The 22,189-nt window shown below is 42.3% G+C and overlaps 1 protein-coding gene across 8 annotated transcripts in view; it reads left to right on the forward strand.

Annotated features, from left to right (window-relative positions):
* Positions 1–22,189, forward strand: part of PDZD2 (PDZ domain containing 2) — a 368,874-nt gene that overhangs the window by 300,053 nt on the left and 46,632 nt on the right. For 7 of the 8 annotated variants that reach the window (XM_040494680.1, XM_040494710.1, XM_040494715.1 and 4 more), the window contains one exon: positions 17,855–17,966. In XM_040494680.1, the coding sequence (XP_040350614.1) occupies positions 17,855–17,966 (112 nt within the window). Of the gene's footprint in view, positions 1–17,409; positions 17,651–17,854; positions 17,967–22,189 lie in introns of those variants that run through there. The other variant, XM_040494740.1, reaches the window with a different exon arrangement.

Below are 22,189 nucleotides of genomic sequence, written 5' to 3' on the forward strand. Positions count from 1 at the left end.
GGAAAATGACAAAACCACTTTGACAGTGCATAGATGAGTGAGACAAATAGGCAGTGTGTGCTGGGAAAAAAACACCTCGCCTGATGACTCCATGAGCAGTGGAAGATTTCAAGGGTTTTGGGTGTTTTTTTCTCTTTTTCACCACATCTTATGCAAAACAGTAGTCCAGAGCCTGGAAATAAAAACAGAGCAAAATATAAGAGGTCAGAAATTCCCCTGTGGAAACCAGGGCAGACATTTCTCAAAGAAATGGGGTTGTTTAAAATTAATAGCGTTCTCCCCACCCCTATTGTTAATGTTGTTTGCTTGCCTAGCTTTTTGTTTGCTGTTTGTTTGCTTGTTTTTGCTTGGTAAGCTTTTTACGTAGGACTGAGGGATCTCAGTAAATGACATTTGCAGAAAAAGAAAACCAAGCCCCTCCCTTCTGTTCTTGCTTTTATTCCTTCACTTGAAATATCCTTCCTTCTACCTCTGACTGTGAAGATTCTGAGCCCCTTGGGGCGCCTGGGTGTCTCAGTCACTTGAACAATCAACTTCGGCACAGGTCATGATCTCACAGTTTGTGGGTTCAAGCCCCACATCAGGCTTTATGCTGACAGCTCAGAGCCTGCAGCCTGCTTTGGATTCTGTGTCTCCCTCTCTCTCTGTCCCTCCACTGCTCTCTCTCTCTCTCTCTCTCTCTCAAAAATGAATAGACATTAAAAAAAAAAAAAAGATTCTGAAGCCCCTTAGCTTTCAAAGAGACTTTTTAAGTAGGACCAGCCTCTGTTATGTCTGTTTTCTCTGATTGCCAGTTTCATTTTTCTGTTTCTCACATCGTAGTACTTAATCAGAAAGACCCCTCCTGATTTAAAATGGGTTAGGGGTCCCTGGGTGGCTCAGTGAGTTAAGCATCCAACTTCAGCTCAGGTCATGATCTCATGATTTGTGGGCTTGAGCCCCACATCAGGCTCTGTGCTGACAGTTCAGAGGCTGCTTGGGATTTTCTCTCTCTCTCTCTCTCTCTCTCTCTCTCTCTCTGCCTCTCCCTGACTTGTACTTTCTGTCTCTCTCTAAAAATAAGTAAATAAACTTAATAAAAAATAAAACTGGGATGGATTTTTTTCAAAATTTTTTTGGTTAAGCTGTTGTTTCGATATTCAAATTTATTTCATCTAGCAGCAGACATATTTACTTAATAGCTATTTGTGGAATTATCTTTTGAGCTAGTAGAGACAGACAGGTAGCCTGCATGTCACACACACACACCTTCTCCTCAGCATCAAAGCTGTAATTCTTCCTGACCTTCTTCCCACTGAGACCAATACAACCTCAGAGGTTGGTAATGTGGCCCTGCCGAATGCCCACAACCAGGCCCTGGTAGGAGCCCATGCTCGACTATAGCCAGCCTGATGCTGCCATCCATATGCTGAGGGCTGTGCTGGGCACTCTGGGAGATACAAAGGGATAACAGACACAGTCTTCCTCTCTTAACAGGACTTCTTATATTCTGTAATGGATTACAGTTATTTCTATACTTTTCATATCCCCCTCTTCCACATAATATATTCCTAGGAACCATATCCCATATTGACCCGTTCCTTCCAGGAATCTGGGAGGGCTCAATGGATGGGGTGGTGTTTGACTAATCCATGGATTTTCCATAGAAACACCTGCAGAAGTAGGTAACCTTTTAGGACAGAAAAGCAACATGCACAGTGGTCCTCAAATAGGAAATTTTACAGCCTACTCAAGGATCAACAAATAAAAAAAAAAAAAAGCACAGATGTTCAGCCTGTGCTTTTAGCTCCAGACTAAGGAATTTGACTTATCTTAACAACTACTCTACTCAATGATGGTTTTCAAGTTGAATGAGTCAGAGTATTTGTTCTTTTTTAAAAAATTCATTTATTTATTTTAGTTTACATCCAAGTTAGTTAGCATATAGTACAATAATATTTCAAGAGTAGAATCCAATGATTCATCCCCTATGTATAATACCCAGTGCTCATCCCAGCAGGTGTCTTCCTTTAATGCCTCTCGCCCACTTAGCCCATCCCCCTGCCCACAACCCCTCCAGCAACCTATAGTTTGTTCTCTATATTTATGTTTTGTTCCCCTCCCTGTTTTTATATTATTTTTGCTTCTCTTCTCCTATGTTCATTTGTTTTGTATCTTAAATTCCACATATGAGTGAGGTCATATATTTGTCTTTCTCTGACTAATTTCGCTTAGCACAATACCCTCTGATTCCATCCATGTAGTTGCAAATGGCAAGATTTCATTCTTTTTGATTGCTGAGTAATACTCCATTGTGTGTATATGTGTGTGTATACCACTTCTTCTTTATCCATTCATCTGTTGATGGACATTTAGGTTCTTTCCATACTTTGGCCATTGTTGATAGTGATGCTATAAACATTGGGGTGCATGTGCCCCTTTGAAACAGCATACCTGTATCCCTTGGATAAATACCTCGTAGTGCTGTTGCTGGTCGTAGGGTAGTTCTATTTTTAATTTTCTGAGGAACCTCCATACTGATTTCCAGAGTGGCTGCACCAGTTTGCATTCCCACCAGTGGTGCAAAAGAGTTCCCCTTTCTCCGCATCCTCGCCCACATCTGTTGTTGCCTGAGTTGTTAATTTTAGCCATTCTGACTGGTGTGAACTGGTACCTCATTGTGGTTTTAATTTGTATTTCCCTGATGATGAGTCATGTTGAGCATTTTTTCATGTTAACCATCTGGATGTCTTCTTTGGAAAAGTGTCTATTCATGCCTTTTGTCCATTTCTTCGCTGGATTATTTGTTTTTTGGGTGTTGAGTTTGATAAGTTCTTTATAGATTTTGGATACCAACCCTTTATGGGATGTCATTTGCAAATATCTTCTCCCATCCCATCAGTTGCCTTTAGTTTTGCAAATTGTTTCCTTCGCTTATTATCTTGATGAGATCCCAGTAGTTCATTTTTGCTTTTGTTTCCCTTGCCTCCAGAGATGTGTTAAGTAAGAAGTTGCTGTGGCTGAGGTCAAAGAGGTTTTTGCCTGCTTTCTCCTCTAGGAGTTTGATGGCTTCCTGTCTCACATTTAGGTCTTTCATCCATTTTGAGTTTATATTTGTGTATTGTGTAAGAAAGTGGTCCATGTTCATTCTTCTGCATGTCGCTGTCCAGTTTTCCCAGCACCATTTGCTGTAAAGAGTGTCTTTATTCCATTGGATATTTGTTCCTGCTTTGTCAAAGATTAGTTGGCCATCCATTTGTGGGTCTATTTCTGGGTTCTCTATTCTGTTCCATTGATCTAAGTGTCTGTTTTTGTGCTAGTACCATGCTGTCTTGATGATTACAGCTTTGTAATACATCCTGAAGTTCGGGATTGTGATGCCTCCAGCTTTGGTTTTCTTTTTCAGGATTGCTTTGGCTATTCAGGGTCTTTTGTGGCTCCATACAAATTTTAGGATTGTTTATTCTAGCTCTGTGAAGAATGCTGGTGATATTTTGATAGGGATTGCATTAAATATGCAGATTGCTTTGGGTAGTATTGACATTTTAACAATATTCTTCCAATCCATGAGCATGGAATATTTTTCCATTTTTTTTGTGTGTCTTCTTCGATTTCTTTCATAAGCTTTCTGTGGTTTTCAGTATATAGCTTTTCACCTCTTTGGTTAGGTTTATTCTTAGGTATTTTATGGGTTTTGGTGCAATTGTAAATGGGATCGATTCCTTGATTTCTCTTTCTGTTGCTTCATTATTGGTGTATAGAAATGCAACCGATTTCTGTGCATTGATTTTATATCTTATGACTTTGCTGAATTCATGGATCAATTCTAGCATTTTTTTGGTGGAATCTTTTGGGTTTTCCATATAGAGTATCTGTCATCTGCAAAGAATGAAAGTTTGACTTCCTCCTTGCTGATTTGGATGCCTTTTATTCCTTTGAGTTGTCTGATGGCTGAGGCTAGGACTTCTAATACTGTGTTGAATAACAGTGGTGAAAGTGGACATCCTTGTCATGTTCCTGACTTTAGGGGGAAATACAATCCTCAAGGGGAAAAACTGAGAACTTTCCTCCCAGAGTATGTGTTCTAAGGTTACTTTAGTGGTGAGATAGAGAAACAGCTGGACTGAATAAAAGCAGGGCAGGGGCAGTGGAGTGCAGAGACAGGAATGGAGGCCTTTGCTATAGTCCCACTGGGAAGTGACCAGAGCCTGTGTGGCAGGAAAGGTGGCCATAAAGATGGGAAGGCAGGAAGCAGTGTGACTGACTGGTCAGGGGAGGAGAGGAGCAGGCCCAGCCCACCAAACAGAGTGCTGGGTTCTGCAGGCAGGGCCTTCTTGGTGGTAGAAAAGAAGGATGAAAAGGATTTCCTCCCCACTCTGTGTGTGTGTGTGTGTGTGTGTGAAGGCAGGGCCAATCCTAAGCAATAGTTTCAATAGGATTTAGTTGACCTTTGAAACCTCCGAGTTGATGTCATCTGTTCCTCCTTACTTGCTAGTTCCTCTCTTCACAGGTTTCCTGAAGCCCAGTGTCCTCATACTGCTCTAAACTCCCCTCCTGAGAGTCCCCACAGTCACCCCCCATTCCTGCGAGACTCCAGGCTCCTAAGAAGTCCTTCCTTCCTTCTTCTCCAAGTCATTTCCCCCCTTTCACTACTAACATCGATAACAAAATAGACCACCCAACAAACAAAATCTTTTCCATTTCTTCCAAGCAGTATGTTTGTGAATAAAGCAATCTAATTAAACCAGTCTAGATGGTGGCCAGTAATTCTAGGTCACTGAGCAAACAGTGTGCATTTTAAAAAGAGAATCCTTGTTACTTCATATGAGTTTCTTACCAGTGTCATTTTAAAATGAAATTTAGGGGCGCCTGGGTGGCGCAGTCGGTTAAACGTCCAACTTCAGCCAGGTCACGATCTCGCGGTCCATGAGTTCGAGCCCCGCGTCAGGCTCTGGGCTGATGGCTCGGAGCCTGGAGCCTGTTTCTGATTCTGTGTCTCCCTCTCTCTCTGCCCCTCCCCTGTTCATGCTCTGTCTCTCTCTGTCCCAAAAATAAATTAAAAACATTGAAAAAAAATTTTTTAATAAAAAAAATAAATAAAAATAAAATGAAATTTAAAGGTAAAATCATAAAGTGTGGATGCTAAAGATATTTTTAGAGGAAATACCATGGTAGACCAGTAAGCCTTGTCTCCAGTAGCAGCTTCCTTAAGAGGTCTCTACTTGTCTGTACCTTTGCTTCAACTTACTAAGTTATGCTTCCTAAAACTTCTCAAGTTTGTTCACAGTGACTTTGGATAGGGGTAGAGGTGGGGAGGTAGGAGGTTCATAGGGTCTGAACTATTCCTACAGTTGAGAGGTCAGCAGTTACAAAGGCCAGATCATAAACATTTGAGGCTTTGCTGGCCAAACAGTCTCTGTTACACTGGTTCATCTCTGCCTTAGTAGTGCAGAAGTGGTCATAGGGAATAAGTGAACTAATGGGCATGACTGTGTTCCAATAAAACTTTACGAAAATAGATGTTGAGCCAGATTTGTCCCCCTGGCAGCAGTTTGCCAACCCATCTATAGATGATCATGTGGGATCCTGGGACAGCCTCTCTTACTATTGCTTCCCATGTGGGCTCCCATGAGCATACCCCAGCTTTCTATTCAGATTCTTCAAGAAGTACATGCCCTTAGAAATATATACCAGCAAATAAGCATGAAGTTAGTACCATTCCTGGAAAATAAAGAGTTGAGGGTGCAACTCATGCTTATCTGGAAAAGGCAGCAGAAGGCCTTAGGGTGCCCCCTGGAACTTACCAGCACACCAAAATGTACTGTCTTCAGCATGACCAGTTACTCTTCATCTAAAACCTGCTTCAGTGGTATGTTCAGGTTTTTAAAAATATTTATTTATTTTTGAGAGAGAGAAAGACAGAGTGCGAGCAAGGGAGGGGCACAGAGAGAGAGGGAGACACAGAATCTGAAGCAGGCTCCAGGCTCTGAACTCTCTGCACAGAGCCCGACGCAGAACTCGAACTCACAAGCCGTGAGATCATGACGTGAGTCGAAGTCGGACACTTAACTGACTGAGCCACCCAAGCTCCCCTAAAATGATCTTTTACTATTTTTCTAAGCCAGATAATCATGTAAAACTTTTTCTAAAACATTTGTATAGAGAAAAGGCCCTGGAAGAATCTTAATTCAGCCTTATTTTCTTTCTCCAATCCTCCTTCTTGCTTCTTGGGTCTCTTTTAACATGTCTTTTCTGATAGCTCACCCACCTCTACTTTTTGTTTGTTTTGAGATTTTCCTACACACAACATGATTTTATCATTCTGGAGTTTAGGGTAAAGAATATCATAGTCCTGCTCCCAGAAATATGTCCATGGCAGGCAGGCAGGCAGCCAGCTCCTGCTGAGAAATGACCCAAGGATCTGTCTTTAGTAGCCAGCCCACAGGCCAAAGAAGAGCTCCAAACTGCACATTTTTCTCACCCACGAGGTTATGGAACATGGCGAGAGTGAGAGATTCCTACTTTGCAGAGAATGTCTGCACTCGCCTTGCCTCAATTTGAAATCAATACCAAGGAGGGACATGTGCCAATTCTCCTTCTTGCGATCCACATCTCCTATTATTTTTGAAGAACTGAGTCACTTGAGGACATTGTCCTCTCCTTGGGAGGGTGACCCATACAGACCCACCACAGGGGAGGCAAACTTGGGCCAACAGCTGATTACATTCCTACGTCCTTAGAGGTGATTTCTTTGCCTCAGCTTTCTAAGGGACTAAAATCTAATTTGTATGCATAAAAATCATCCAAATAATCAACATAATATGTCGAGCCCATTCACATTGTTTGGGGATGATCAATGGGATGAACCCAGAATGGGCTCAGAACAAGGACAGTATTCCTTCATTTTCAGAGCGCCAGCCTGAGCGCCTGGGTCCACGTCAGCTGCTGCTTTTCCCCCAGCTGCATCTGATGCTCTGCACACACGTTCTACGTGTACCAGAGCGTTCTGGGATCTGGCAAGTTTTGCTTTTAGGTTTTCCTGTTTTCCTCTTCAGTCCTGAGTCTTCTTTGTTAGGAAGCAATGAATCTAGTGTAGCAGTAGATTTGTGTTTTAATTTCTGAAGTCGACTCACAGCCTTCTTGCTACCTCGGGCTGATTTATTGTTGTTCTGATTCCCTTTTTCTGAATGGCTATTCATTCCCAGCCCTGGCCTCTTTGATGGCCATCTGGTTCTCCTTCGGTCACTCAAACATCTGCCCCAGAGATTTGGAAAATGAGCTTCCTTTGGCAGCCTAAAAATAATCTTAGTGTGACTGAAGCATGAAAGGGAAATCACCACGCTCCACAGTCCGGTAGATACTGACCAGGGGAATGAGCCAGCACAGCTTCCTAGGGATTTGGAGCTTGGAGGTCTTCTGTCACATCTGCAGATTATTTTTTTTTCAAGTGCTGGGAACTGTAAAAACATGGCATGAACTGGGTGCAACCCATCCTCCTGCAGTTTTCCTCAGGATCGGATTTGCTTGCACAATGGAAGTGGTTGGAGATAAAAGCCACACGTTGCATGGTTTGTTTGTAAGGCTTCAAGGGTTTGCTGAGGAAGACACATGATGCTCAGGGTCCAACACTCTTTTAGTCACAGTGTGTTTAAGGAGATCTCATAAATGTTTTGGACAGCAGTTACAGAACATTTCTAAACACTAGGCTTTTAACTGGGACCCAGGGAGCCTGTCTCTAAGGCAGTAATGGTTTGCTCCTCACCTCCAGAAGAATGAAATTTGCCAGAAGCTAAAAATCAATCCCTAGGCTGTTTCTCACACACAATTATTTCTAGTCTCGTTGTCCAGTGCAGCTTTTCAGAGGTGCTACAAAGAGATACAGTGTCAACATAATCATGATACTCAAACAAGTAAAATGCCAACAAATTCAAATCCCCTTGCAAGTCATAACCCAAAGGTAATAAAATCTAAAGTAACTAACATCCAAACTTAAGTTTCCTTCACTTTTTGAGTTAAAAACCAAAGCACTTAATGGCCTTCTTAGATCTCTCCTATTCCTTATTTTGCTCCATCTTCACAAATGAGATTTTTTTTTTTTTTTTGTAAATGAGATTCTTGATGCTAGGGAGAGGTTGTGTGCTCTTCAGCATCTGCAGCCTGGGCGATTTCTCACTGGAACAAATGTGGCTCTTTCAGCTCCAAGAAAGCTAAATTTGTTGGACAGCAAGTCTCTTGTGTGCTTTCCTTTTTAATGAAATGTAAATGAACAAAGAGAAAATGGACCTATTACCCTTGACATTTAGAAAAATGAGCCAATCCCTCGCTTCTAGACAGTTGTCCCAGGCAAAATTTTGTTCCCAGGACCTTATTTAATTTTGCCAAAGACCACATCAAGAACTTTTAAAAGTTTGAGTTTTTACACTACAGTTTCATGGATGCTGGCACAAGACAGGAGATTCCTGGGTCAGAGACAAACGACTTTATTACTCATGGCACAGCAATTACCTTTTGACTTTCTCCAATCCCAGTTTAGGATTCAATCCCAGTTTAGAGAGTCATGTTTGCATAATTTCCTCCTGTACCTCTATGTCCTATGGGAATGATACAGAGGGACTTGAGTAGATGCTCATACAGTGGATTTATATCATGGCTAAGGAACCCTGATTGTTGGCAACCTGTGAATCTTTTATGACAGGCTCGGAGCAAATCTGACTACCCTTTGCTCCAGAGAGAGATGTTATCTTTATTATACTGGACAATGAACAAACCTGCTTTTTCTTTCAGAGACACTGTCTCTGACTTTCAAGGCTGTTTACTCTACAAACATCCTTGAAAAGATAGATAATCTAGAGTAAAAACAGCCTATGTCTCTTTTCATAAGCCACATAGGAATGGGAGAGACCCATGGAGAACCCTGCAGCCCATAGCAGAGACCCAATCATATCAAGTAAAGGACAGCTGATGAAAATATTCTTGGCTTCTCTTAATACAACTCAGTGTGTGGCAGTTATTTGGAGTCCATGACCATGAATTTAAATTCAACTGGCAGAAGTCTTCCTCCCAGTCTGGATGGGGGAAATCAACCGGGTCCTACTTATAGTACTTTTCATTTATATTCAGGATTTTCTTGATTTGCATTTGCACTTTGAGATGAAAGTGGAAGGCTCCCTGTGCACTGCATTTCGTGTGGATCGTGCATCTGACAGATCCTCTGTGATCTCGGGTGCAGGCATTTCCAGTCCTGGGCCACGGTCTCCATTTCCACCACCTCTTAGAAGTGCTTAGACTAGAGAAAGCCGTGTCTTCCCTCCCCCATTTACTCAGCTGGAAAAACACCTTCTGTAGATTCATGAACCAGACGTGCTGTTGATGATTCTGAAGCTTATGCCCCTAATGAGCTAGTAAGGGCTAATACTTCTGCCACCTGCTCCTTGAGATTTGTCTTTCCTCAGGTTTTGAATGTTCTAAGGGTTGAGTAACATTGCTTCCTGCTACATATTTTGGGGTAGTAATTGGATATGCCTCTAGTGTTTTGTGTCCATCTCCTTTGGGGAAGACTCAGTTTTGTTTAACCTGCTGTTTAAATGGACTCCTTTCTTCTTTCATAGCCCTGCTTGTTGAGTCTATGTACTTTTTATACTTCTTCTGTCCCTTTGCTTTCTGACCTAGATTTTTTTTTTCTCTAAAATACTGTTCTAGATTCTGTCATGTGGGGCTCATCATTGGGAAAGACATGGAATCAATGAGTCCTCTGTTTACTAAAGTATCCATTGTTCAAATGCATCTTCACCACCACCACCTCTGAGTTGGCTAATTCCACACAGGAAATATTCTCCCATCTGACCAGCCTATTATCATCCTGCCTGGCTCCCCTTGCTATGTCTCCTGTTTGCTTCCTTTACAATGTAATTTCATACATTTCTTAGGCCACTTCCATCAGGCCAACAAAAATAACCTAGTCCCTTTAAAATTTACCCAGAAATATTTTTAAATCTCTTCCTGTGCTTCTTCACCCTTCACCTTTAAATCTGTCCAAACTTTCTGATCCCTCTTTGGTATAGCTGTCCCAAATCCTCTTACTCAAGCCCTGCAGTTTTGAAATCACCTCTCATTGTTCTCTGGGCCTGAGATCTCCATAGAAGTATTGTTGCATTCTGTTCCCTGTGGTTTTGCCTCTTCTTCTCAGATGGATTTCTTGAGGCCCCGTCAAGCCCTCCCTTCTAGTAAAAACTAAAGTGGTTCCCCACTTTTATGACATCTACTTTAATTGTGGTTAGGAACTGGCCTCCTGGACTTCACAGTCTCCTCTCCCCTTCATATCTGCACAGCCTGTTGTCTAAGATCTCCGTTTTTCCTTTAAGGAAACCTCTTTCTTCCTCTAAGAAATCTTCACATATTCCTTTATTTTCTCTCTTCCACTGATTCTGCTTTGATTGTAAGTCCACCGCATGTTCTCAAATCCTCCTTGGTGTCTTGTGCAAACCTGATTTCTAAAAACATGCATTTCCAGGTACATGCATTTGAAACTGTCTTCTTAGAAGTTTGCAGTAATTTTATGGTGCTTTGTTCTCATCTTGAACTCAGCAAGATGGCAGGCGTATTCTTGTGGCGTCCCCATTCGTTTTGCTTTGTTCATTCATTAAATGTGCCACCCTTGTGTAGGTATGAAGTTGAAATGTTTATCTCTGCAGTCTAGAGCTATAATCAGAGTCTATGTAGTCATCAGATCAAGAGGCACCATGAGACTTGGTGGGGAGAAAGCTTGAGGTGTTTTGTTTGAGCTGAACCCTCACTATAATTTCATGATACACATTAGGTACTCTGTTAGTACTCTCAAGTGCATTTTTATTTAATCCTCATAATAACCCTTATAAGATCATTATAAGGCAAATTTAGCCCTTTAAAAATAAGTACTTTGGGGGCACCTAGGTGGTTCAGTCGGTTGAGCATCCGACTTCAGCTCAGGTCATGATCTCACAGTTCGCACGTTCAATCCCTGCACTGGGCTCTGCACACTGACAGTGTGGAGCCTGCTTGGGATTTTTTTCTCTCTCCCTCTCCCTGCCCCTCCCCCGCTCATTCTCTCGCTCGCACTCTCTCTCTCTCTCTCTCTCAAATAAATTAACCCTTAATAAAATAAACAAAACTCTAAAAAAATAAAAATAAACACTGTTGGGGCACCTGGCTGGCTCAGTCAGTAGAGCATGCGACTCTTGATCTCAGGGTCATGAGTTCAAGCCCCCCATTCAGCATGGAGCCTACTTAAAAATAAATAAATAAACAATCCTAAAATTTGTATGGAACCATAGAAGATCCCGAATAACCAAAGTAATGTTGAAAAAGAAAACCAAAGCTGGAGGCATCATAATCCCAGACTTTAACCTATATTACAAAGCTGTAATCATCAAGACAGTATGGTATTAGCACAAAAACAGACACATAGATCAGTGGAATAGAACAGAGAACCCAGAAATGGACCCACAATATATGACCAACTAATCTTCAACAAAGCTGTAAAGACTATCCAATGGGAAAAAAAAAAAACAACAGACCTTTTAGCAAATGATGCTAAGAACTGGACAGCAACATGAAGAAGAATGAAACTGGACTGCTTTCTTACACCATACACAAAAATAAACTCAAAATGGATAAAAGATCTAAATGTGAGATAGGAAACCACCAAAATCCTACAGAAGAAAACAGGCAGCAACCTCTTTGATCTCAGCCACAGCAACTTCTTACTTGACTTATCTCCAGAGGTAAGGTAAATAAAAACAAAAATGAAGTTTTGGGACCTCATCAAGATAATTCGGCACAGCAAAGGAAACAGTCAACAAAACTAAAAGCAACTGATGGAATGGGAGATATTTACAAATGACATATCAGATGAAAGGTTAGTACCCAAAATCTATAAAGAACTTACCAACCTCAACACCCAAATGACAAATAATCCAGTGAAGAAATGGGCAGAAGATATGAATAGACACTTTTCCAAAGAAGACATCCAGATGGCCAACAGACACATTAAAAGATGCTCAACATCACTCATCATCAGGGAAATACAAATCAAAACCATAATGAGATATCACCTCACACTTGTCAGAATGGCTAAAATTAACAACTCAGGAAACAACAGATGTTGGCGAGGATGTGGAGAAAGGAGACTCTATTGCACTGCTGGTGGGAATGCAACCTGGTGCAGCCACTTGGGGAAATGGTGCGGAGATTCCTCAAAAAATTAAAAATAGAACTACCCTACAAGTCAGCAATTGCATTGCTAGGTATTTATCCAAAGAATTTAAAAATGCTGATTTGGGGGCGCCTGGGTGGCTCAGTCGGTTAAGTGTCTGACTTTGGCTCAGGTCATGATCTCGTGGTTCACGAGTTCGAGCCCCGCGTCGGGCTCTGTGCTGACAGCGTGGAGCCTGGAGCCTGCTTCCGATTCTGTGTCTCCCTCTCTCTCTGACCCTTCCCCCATTCATGCGCTGTCTCTCTCTGTCTCAAAAAATAAATAAACGTTAAAAAATTTTTTTTAAAATTCTGATTTTATGCATCCCAATTTTATAGCAGCACTATCAGCAATAGCTAAATTTGGAAAGAAGCCAAATGCCCATCAACTGATGAATGGCTTAAGAAGATATGGTATATAAGGGCACCTGAGTGGTTCAGTTGGTTAAGCAGCCGACTTCGGCCCAGGTCATGATCTTACGGTTTGTGAGCTCGAGCCCTGCACTGAGCTCTGTGCTGACAGCTCAGAGCCTGGAGCCTGCTTCAGATTCTGTGTCTCCCTCTCTCTCTGTCCCTCCCTTGCTTACAGTGTCTTCTCTTTCTCTCTCTCAAAAATAAATAAACATAAAAAAAAAGATGTGGTACACACACACACACACACACACACACACACACACACACACACACACTGGAATATTACTCAGAGATGAAAAAGAATGAAATCTTGCCATTTGCAACAACATAGATGGAACTGGAAGGTATTATGCTAAGCAAAATAAGTCAGAGAAAGATATGATTTCAGTCATGTGGAATCTGAGAAACTTAACAGATGAACATAGGGGAAGGAAGGAAAAATACAAACAGGGAGGCAAACCATAAAAGACTGTTAAGTACGAAGAACAGATTGATGGTCGATGAGGGCGTGGGGGTGGGTTAAATGGGTGACGGGCATTAAGGAGGGCACTTTTCAGGATGAGCACTGGTGTCATATGTAAGAGATCGCTGGGTTCTACTGAAGCCAAGACTATGCTGCATGTTAACTAACCTGAGAATTAAAAGAAAAAAAAGAGTCAACTGTCTAAAATATATACATACATACACACACACATACATACATATGTACATACTGTTGTTTCTATTTGCATCATGAAAAACCGCCTCTGATGCCCATGATCTATTGATATATTCTGGGCACAACCCATGTCACGACCTCTAGTAACGGAAGTTGCATTAACTTGGCATGCGGTGCAGGTGCTTCTCGTTCATACAGAGAATGAGGCAGGTTTCCGCCATTGCTGGTTAACATGCCAATGTGCCCAACAGAGAGCGGCGTGATCACCACCCTCCCTCATCCTTTGGCTGACAGCTTATTGTGGTGCAGCTGGAGCCTCCATCCTTCCCTCTAGAGTAAGCTTGGTAATTGCAGCTTGGCTCTGTCTGGACCAGGGCAGTGATGAACTGTGGGGCCTGCCCCACTTCCACCAGCCTGGGCATTCTTTCTTCGCTTTCCAGGGGATTCTCTTACACACCAAAGTTTGTCCAGGTCAGTGCTGAGACCTGGGAGTCTCCTCACAATCAGATCCGTTCTAAGTACCTGTGTCAGGCACTTTCCACTCTCCCCGCTGCCTCAGCCTCACAACGACATCCCCACACCTCCAGAGACCCTTTATTGGCAACTCCTGAGCCTCCGGGGGACCTCTTGTTCAAACTGGGTCGCTTTGTAGCTTTCTCCAATCCCAGCTTTAGGATTCCGTTTTCTCAAGTTGGATCTGTTAGCACATAGTCGTGCTTACTGGTTTCCAGAGTCTTGTTGCTATTGTCTTTTGTTCTCTTTGAACCCTTGTGGGATGATGTCTGTCATTTTAAAATCTCTTCTCTGTCATTTGAGTGTGGCTTCCCATCAGGGGAGAAAAGGAAGGAAATCTGCTATCTTTAATCAGAAAATTATTTAATTCTTTTTTTAAAAAAATTTTCTTTTACATTTATTTTTGAGAGAGTGAGACAAAGCACAAGGTGGGAGGGGCAGAGAGAGAAGGAGACAGAATGTCAAGCAGGCTCCAAGCAAGTGTTCAACACAGAGCCCAACGCGGGGCTCGAACCCACGAACCATGAGATCATGACCTGAACCGAAGTCAGTCACTTAACCAACTGAGCCACCCAGGCGCCCCAGAAAATTATCATTTAATTCTTAAAGCCCATTTTAGAGATGAGGTTGCTGAAACTCAAGGAGGTTGGCTCATGCACCTACACTGGTAGTGAGTGGTGCAACCAGATCTGTACCCAGGCAGCTGCTCTTAACCGCTCTGCTCTGCCACTTGTCTGTAAAGCCAGAAGCTAAAGATTCTGCTTCAGTGCGAATCTCATAGGCTACAAGTGTAGAAAACTGTCCAAACGGAAAGGCTCTAACTTGGAAATTGGCAAATTACGTTGGATTCCATTAATATAATGGCATTGTTGTATAACACATGAATTAGAAATTGCTGATGAATAATAGATTATACCAGCTGAACCAAAGGCCTTCCAGGAGCACTTTTTGCACATTTCATTTTAAAACAACTAAAATGACATCATTCCTAGAACAGCTTGATTTGTTCCGTGCATCTAAAATAATAAAAATACAACAAAGGGACTCTTTAGAGTGGGGACATTTTCAGACAATAGTCACGAGACTGAAGAGAGGCCCATTGTGATCAAAATTGCGCTTTGCATATTGTTACTTCCTGTTCATTGATTTACATACCACCTAAAATCATGACAGCTTTCTGTTGTGAGAGGGAAAGGTTCTGTTTAAATTCAGAACCCAATGCTAACACTTTGAGGGGGTTCTGAAATAAGATTGCACGGCTGCCTGAGCTCAACAGTGTGCCGTTTGCAGCTCTCTGAGACGTCTCGAGGTCCATTCTTGTTGGCTTTAGTCACAGGCTTTCAGTAGTAACGTTAACACACCCACCATCTTTAACATAAGATTTCTTTGGTATAAGAAATGATATTGGTATTTTATAGATCATAGAAACCAAATGTCATTTCTTTCTTTGGTGCATTTCAGATTTAAAAAAAAAAAAAGTTATTCCTTAAGGCTGTGATTCTCTTACTTCGAAACCGCCTCTCTCAGATTCTGAAAATAAAGCAGAATTGGCAGCCGTGGGGCTCACATCACAAGAACACAGATTTGACACCGCATGTGTGTGCTCTTGTGAAACTACACCCCTCAGCTTGTGCTCTCGTTTGCTGTACACATGATCTAGCCTAGATCCGGGATATATGTTATAAACAAAAGGGTGTTACTGAAGGGTCTCCATTTTTTTCCTCATCTGTCAGTGGAGAGAATATCTTTCTTTTACCTTGGGACACATGTTTGCTGTGAACATTAAGTGGGAAAAATTTAAGGTGTACGAACTATATAATACGATACAGTATCGATCATCCAAAGTATTAACTTAATTAAAAAGTATCTAGGGGCGCCTGGGTGACTAAACGTCCAACTCTTGATTTCAGCTCAGGTCATGATCTCACGGTTTAGTGACTTTGAGCCCCACGTCAGGCTCTGAGCTGACGGCACAGAGCCTGCTTGGGATTCTCTCTCTCTGCCCCTTCCCTACTCATGCTCTCTCTCTCTCTCAAAATAAATAAACATTAAAACAAACAAAAAAAAAAAAAACACAGTAAAAAAAAAAATCCTCTAAGGAGGGAGGGAGGAAAAATCCTAGTAATGCATGAAACTGGAAATTAGGAGACTAAGAAGTCTCAGCCTTACCTGTAATGAGTTGAGAACGCTTGGGCAGGTCACTTGCCTTTCTGTTACTCATATGAGGGCTTATGTCATCTCCAAAATTTCTCTGATTGTATGAAAACCTAGGGCCGCGCTGGAAAAACAGAGGGGAAAATGGAAGAAGGAAGCTTCATGAGTCCAGAAACATTTGGCTAGAATTGTTTTCCTCCCTTGACATGAGATCCTCAACCATGCTTTCTGATGGTTTGGGCCGTGGCTTCTATGTAATAAGCCACCCACTGAATGAGCACAGAGGAAGTAATGACTTACAAGCTGAGGAATCCTTTCTCTGTAGGCTGGTAGCCCGGGTCAGGTGGTATAAAAGAAAGAACCGGGAACTTAACTCCATCTCCAGTAACTGCTGTTTACGGTCTGGAGACAGGTTCTTTCCATAAAGCTTTTAAATTAAGCAAAGGAGAGGCCCCAAGGCTTCTCTCTAGATTATTCCTATTTGCATGTCTCCTCCTGTGCCCCAGATCTCTGGCATGTCTCCAAGAGGCTTCTTTTGCACTGGGTGTGAATTAAATGTTGCAGTTTGGGGTTGGGAAAGACATCCCTCTTGAGAATCTCTAAAATCATCCTCAGGATTCCAGTCTTGCCTTTACTTAATAATTTAAACCTGGAGACCTGCCAATCCCTGACATTATAATAGGGATTCACCAAATTTATCTTTGTTTTTATATATCAGGATGAATTTGTTTTCCCAGTGCCCCTTCCTCAACTTACCTACATCTCCTCATTTCTCAGACCTTTTCTCCTCCCCTCTTTCTCATCCAAAAAGATAGGTGAATTTGAGGAGGGAGGGGAACTTGAGGAGGTGGGGTTTACCTCAGAGATTACTCTTACTGCTTACTCTATACATTATCATATACTGAATTTGATACACAATGTATAATTTTTATTATCTGTTAACACTCAGGGTTTGGGTTGTTTGTTTTTACATCATAACTATATGACTTTCAATGACCATGAAGTATTAAAGGATATTTTCTATGTCTTTTTAAAGTTCATATGTTTCTTCATGTGAATCCTACCTATTTTAACTAACATGACTTTTTCCCTTCAAAACCTCAAAGGAAAATAAAATTTCAAATGGGAAAGCTCATTGTTTGATCTATCTCATAAGTTATGTACATATAAATTTACCTCCCCAATTTTTTATATGGGCTCTCAAGCACATGAGTCTCCTTTTCCTCTCTAATAAATGTAATTGGTTATTGTTAGCTTGTTTGGCTTTTCTCAGAGGACCTTACAGACCTTGGGACCTTTCTTTCTGTACTGTCCCTTAGGGTCTGAGAGCATAGGTGCACACTGTGCAGACGTGTGGGCTGACTGTATGTGGCTGCCTGCACGTCGCCTGGGCAGTGCTGAACCCGTACGTGGGAGTATAGCACACAGACAGTGTGGTTGGCCCAAGAGGTGTACTTACTTGGCTCCACAAAGTTAACGTGTTACTGTGTTTTAGAATCTAATTTAAATTTCTGGTTTAATATTTCTTGCAACTTGCACTGTAGGGACAAGCACTCACCCACAAGTCAAGAAACCTGGGCTGTAGTTAGCTGTGTCTTCATGACCACCTGGGTGACCTTGACCAACAAGTTTTCTCCAGAGATAAAATGGCCTCTGGGGCCGTTTCCACTTCGAAACCTCCCGTTTCTCTGCTGTGCAGCCGAGGTAGCGTGCTGAGGAGGAACTTGCCGGCAGAAGGCTCTGTGGTTCCAGGTCATCTGAGGGCTTGTGCTTTGATCCCGGGAACCTTTTTGCCCACGTGATACCTGTATTGCTGCACTTGAAGCCTGGAGATAAATCCTGGGAGAGGGACCTCATCAATGATTGCAGGCTGGCCTCTCCCATCAGCTCTGTGCTGTCTGATTTCAGATGCCTGGGACAGATGAGCCCCAAGATTCGTGTGGCCCCGAGGAACCCAAGGGAAACCTGGAAAGTCCCAAGCAGGGCAGCAGTAAGATGAAACTCAAGAGTCGCCTTTCAGGTAAGCAGAACTCTGCCTGGTATGGCCTGTCAGCTTCCAGCCTCAGGAGTGGGAAGATCAAGTAATTAACAGAATGAGCTCTTTTTGTCCCCTTATACCCTCAAAATTGTTTTTCCTTTAGGTAGTACATGCCCCAAGCATAAAACCGCATTCAGCCCAGCTGCCCACGTGAATATTTTTATTTGAGTCATAATGAAGTGACTGTCAAGTTTGTGAATCTCTGTTTGTCTCTGCTTAAACTTGATCATCTACTTCCACAGGACTTCAGGTGACCCATTCGCCGTGGCGTATTCCTACTGGCCTATCTTCTGGGCACATGTCCCTCTCCCCAAGCCTTTGGTCCACCAGAACAAGGGGCAGTGAGCTATTTACTATGAAATCTACATCTCAACTACGCAGGTGGAAAAATGGGATAGGAGTTGAAGCTTTTGGGAACAAGTAGATTTCCCGTTTCCTGGGTATAGCCTCATAGTAGTTGGCCTAGGCCTTGAGAGAAAAAGTCAGTGTCGAAAGCAGAGGCCATGTGCAGAGACCTGTTATGATCCGTGCGTCCTAGGCACTATCTCCTTGATGGGCTCTTTTTCCTATTAAAAAAAAAAACTAAAGGGGCGCCGGCGTGGCTCAGTCGGTTAAGCGCCCAGCTCTTGATTTCAGTTCAGGTCATGATCTTGTGGTTTGTGAGTTCCAGCCCCATATCGGGCTCTGCACCAACAGTGCAGAGGCTGCTTGGGATTCTCTCTCTCTCCGTCTCTGCCCCTCATCCGCTCTCACACATGTCCTTCCTCTCTCCCTCTCTCCCTCCCTCCCTCCTTCTCTCCCTCTCTCTCTCTCTCTCTCTCTCTCTCTTAAAATAAATAAATAAAATTTTTAAAAATTATTAAAAACACTAAAAATTATGTTTTATGGCTGCGAAGATTCAAGCTGGATTCATTATTCTCTCTCCATTACTATTCTTATAATTAAAGCTTTTTTGTGGGCCCTCAGCACTGTTTCTGCTGGCCTGTTGGAGAAGCCAGTCCTGGCTGCCCACCTGTGAAAGACATCTCATATGACCTTGGGCTGGTTATCTAAAGCCCCTGAACCTCCACTCCCTCACCTGAAAAAAAGGAGATAATCTGACTTTGAAAGGTTGAGCACATTAGGAAACAAACAAAACACATCAAAGTAGCCAGCCAAGAAATGTCAGTCCCTTCCTGCCACACAGATCAGTGGCGAGGGGTGGTGTCTGTGCCTGACAGCCAGGAGCACCGCCCCCCAACACTGCCTGGCCCTCTGCTGAGTTATTCTCAGGTAAAGCAACCAGTATAGGGCCACAAAATACATCCGTTTGTCTTTAAAAACCCGAGTAACAAAGTGAATTAGTTTGTATTTGTAACTCATAATCATTAGGCAGTATACACCTGAACAGGGGGTTGTGACAAAACAATGTACTCTGGCCAGAGGCTGGTAAGTCGTAGGACAGATGTGGTGCCCAAGGTCCCCGTGTGGAGAGGACAACCAAGCCCCCCTGCAGCCCCCGAGGGACGACTAAGAGAAATACATTTACCTTCTGTGTGCTGGGCTCCTGGGAGTCACGGGGGCATAGCAGACAGAGATCTTTAGGGCAGCTGTCATAGCAGAGTTAATCAACACCTTATTAACAGTTCTCAGGGGGGCCACAGAGCTCTGGAGAAAAGTCAGGGACCTTTGAAACCCATACAGTCACATTCCTCGCTTTATGGATGAGACCGGAGAAGCTAAGGGAATCCCAAAGGTCACCTGGTGCCAGCAAAAAGATCTGCCTCCCAGACAGTTCTCCTTTCCACCCCTTGGCTTCTTGAGACTCTTGAAGAGAATCTTCCTCCCCAGTCTGGGGCTTTCTAGATACAGATGTGGGGAGGGTGATGTAGCTGGGGACCTTTCAAATCATAAATCTCTAACACTGTTTATACTATTAATTTAGAACAAGCAATACATTCAGCTGAGTAGTAAATCCAGGGCTGGCTACTGTTTGCCACAAATGGATGTCACCCTCCCTTCCTTTCCTTCCCAGACATCTGCGGCCATAATAAGGAACTATGTATAACGTGCACGAAGTCAGGGAGAAGTCAGTGTTCAGTTCCCAGCTCTGCCTCAGTTCCTCAGTTCCTCAGGCTATGTGGCCTGAGACCGATGACTTGACTTCTCTGAGTCTCTCTTTCTTCATGAAAGAGAGAATCCTCATGTGTAAAATGAGGATTCTAACTTACTTTTATTCTAGGAATCAGTGTACCGTCTCAGTTGAAAGATGGAGAGAATGAATGTGGCATGGCCACTCCCGAATATGGTAGCAATAGCTCACGTGATAGCTGCCACTGTTGTCACGTTGCCGTCATTAACATCAATTCATCATCCTCGTCTCCTCTTTCCCTCTCAACAGGGGAAGATGGTTGAGGAGGGTCAGACCAGAATATTCTCGAGAACTTGAAGGCCATGATAAGGCTTGAACGAGAGTGTCTCTGGGTTGTGGCACTTAGGGGAGGCATCCAGAGGACACAAGATAAAGGAGGGCCAGTACCTTGGCAAGATTTGACAGAACCAAAGAGGAAGAAAACAGTGGTGTAGACTAGGGAGAAAATGCATGAGAAATGTTTAAGGGCAATGGGGGAAAATTGGTTAGAGAAGTTTTTGGCAACTGTTTTTCCTCCTCAGCCATCTGAAAGATCCAGTAACTCAACAGGAACAATGATTGAAACCAGCAGAACTTGTCAGAGAGATTAGGGGTAAGGAGCCCCTCAGGGTGGGAGCCGATGGCGGCAAAGTGAGGTAAAATGTCAAGCGATATTTATAGGCTCCCCGGTTTTGGAAAGGATGCGGGAGGAGGACAAATCTGCTCCTTTGAGAATCAGCAGGCTGAAGCAAAGAATTCATGTAGCAGGGTAGTGGGAGATAAGGCTGGAAAAGCAATTTGAGATCTATGAAAGAGGCTTACGAGTCTTCATCCAGTGCTGTGAAATATGGTTCAGTCTAAAGACATTTGAATACAGGAGATTTTAATGCGATCAACTGCTAATTTGTCCTGTAAACTTGGATATTTACTTCGTATTTTCTAACAGTGAGTCACTCTGGTATTCACGTATCAGTATGTTATCTACAGACACTACCGTATGTGGTTTCTCTTCTGTTGAGGCAAGTGCCTCCCTGTTGACTCAGAAGGCACTTTCTTCTAATAAATCTTTTTCAGATGAGTAAGCTTGCCAAGATGGATTAATCTGGCCATGAATTAGTAAGTCATGAATTATTAAGGAGATTCTATAAAGAAGTTCCAGCCATTTTCACTAAGATTTTTGCCTAGCTTGGCTCCAAAATGACTAAAGCCATTTTATAGAACATTTTTCCTGATATTCTAACCTGAATTTTCCTTACTTCATACTTCCTTTTTTGCCAGCAGCGTTCCCTTTTCATTTTGGTATTTTTGATTTATCCACATTAATGCCTTAGGTTTGTGATCTTTTTAAATGGAGATTTCTCTTTGATTGCAAAGGAGTTTCAGGTGTTTGAAAATCTGTATCACAAAGTTAATATGTAGCTTTTGAAAAACCAAGCTTTTAGTGATGTTCCTGTTAATATAACTGTATCCTCACTCTTCCAACTTTTCATCACTATTAAAAACTCAATATATTATTTTTAAAAGGCTACAGAATCATCTTTTTTATTCCATGAAAAACTTTCTGAGAAATGTTTAGGTAAATTGAATTTTAGGTCATCAAATGAAACATTACATAGTCTAGGAAAACTTAATATTACAAAGTATCTGTATGTGTATATAGCTATACACACACATATGTATATATACATATATAATGTATAATATAGACACTGTAATATGATTATAGCCATATTCAATGTAATTAAGCCATCATTTAAGATTAAAGTCCCTTAAATTATCTTATTTTTTAAAAGCATATAATATAAACTAGGTATTGATAAAGGTTTCTTTAAAAATTACTGTAAAAATTTCTTGGGGCCCCCAGGTGCCTCAGTCTCAGTTAAGCTTCGGACTCTTGGTTTGGACTCAGGCCATGGTCTCACAGTTTGTGGGTTTGAGCCCCGCATTGGGCTCTGTGCTGGTGCATGGAGCCTGCTTTGGATTTTCTCTCTCCCTCTCTCTCTGTCCCTCCCCTACCTGTGTTCACTTGCTCCCTCTCAAAATAAATAAACATTAAAAAAAATTTTTTTTCTTAAGACACAAAAGCTCTAAGCAT

This window comes from Herpailurus yagouaroundi, unplaced genomic scaffold, assembly GCF_014898765.1.
Source record: "Herpailurus yagouaroundi ecotype Mexico unplaced genomic scaffold, PumYag 29, whole genome shotgun sequence".
NCBI lineage: Eukaryota > Metazoa > Chordata > Mammalia > Carnivora > Felidae > Herpailurus > Herpailurus yagouaroundi.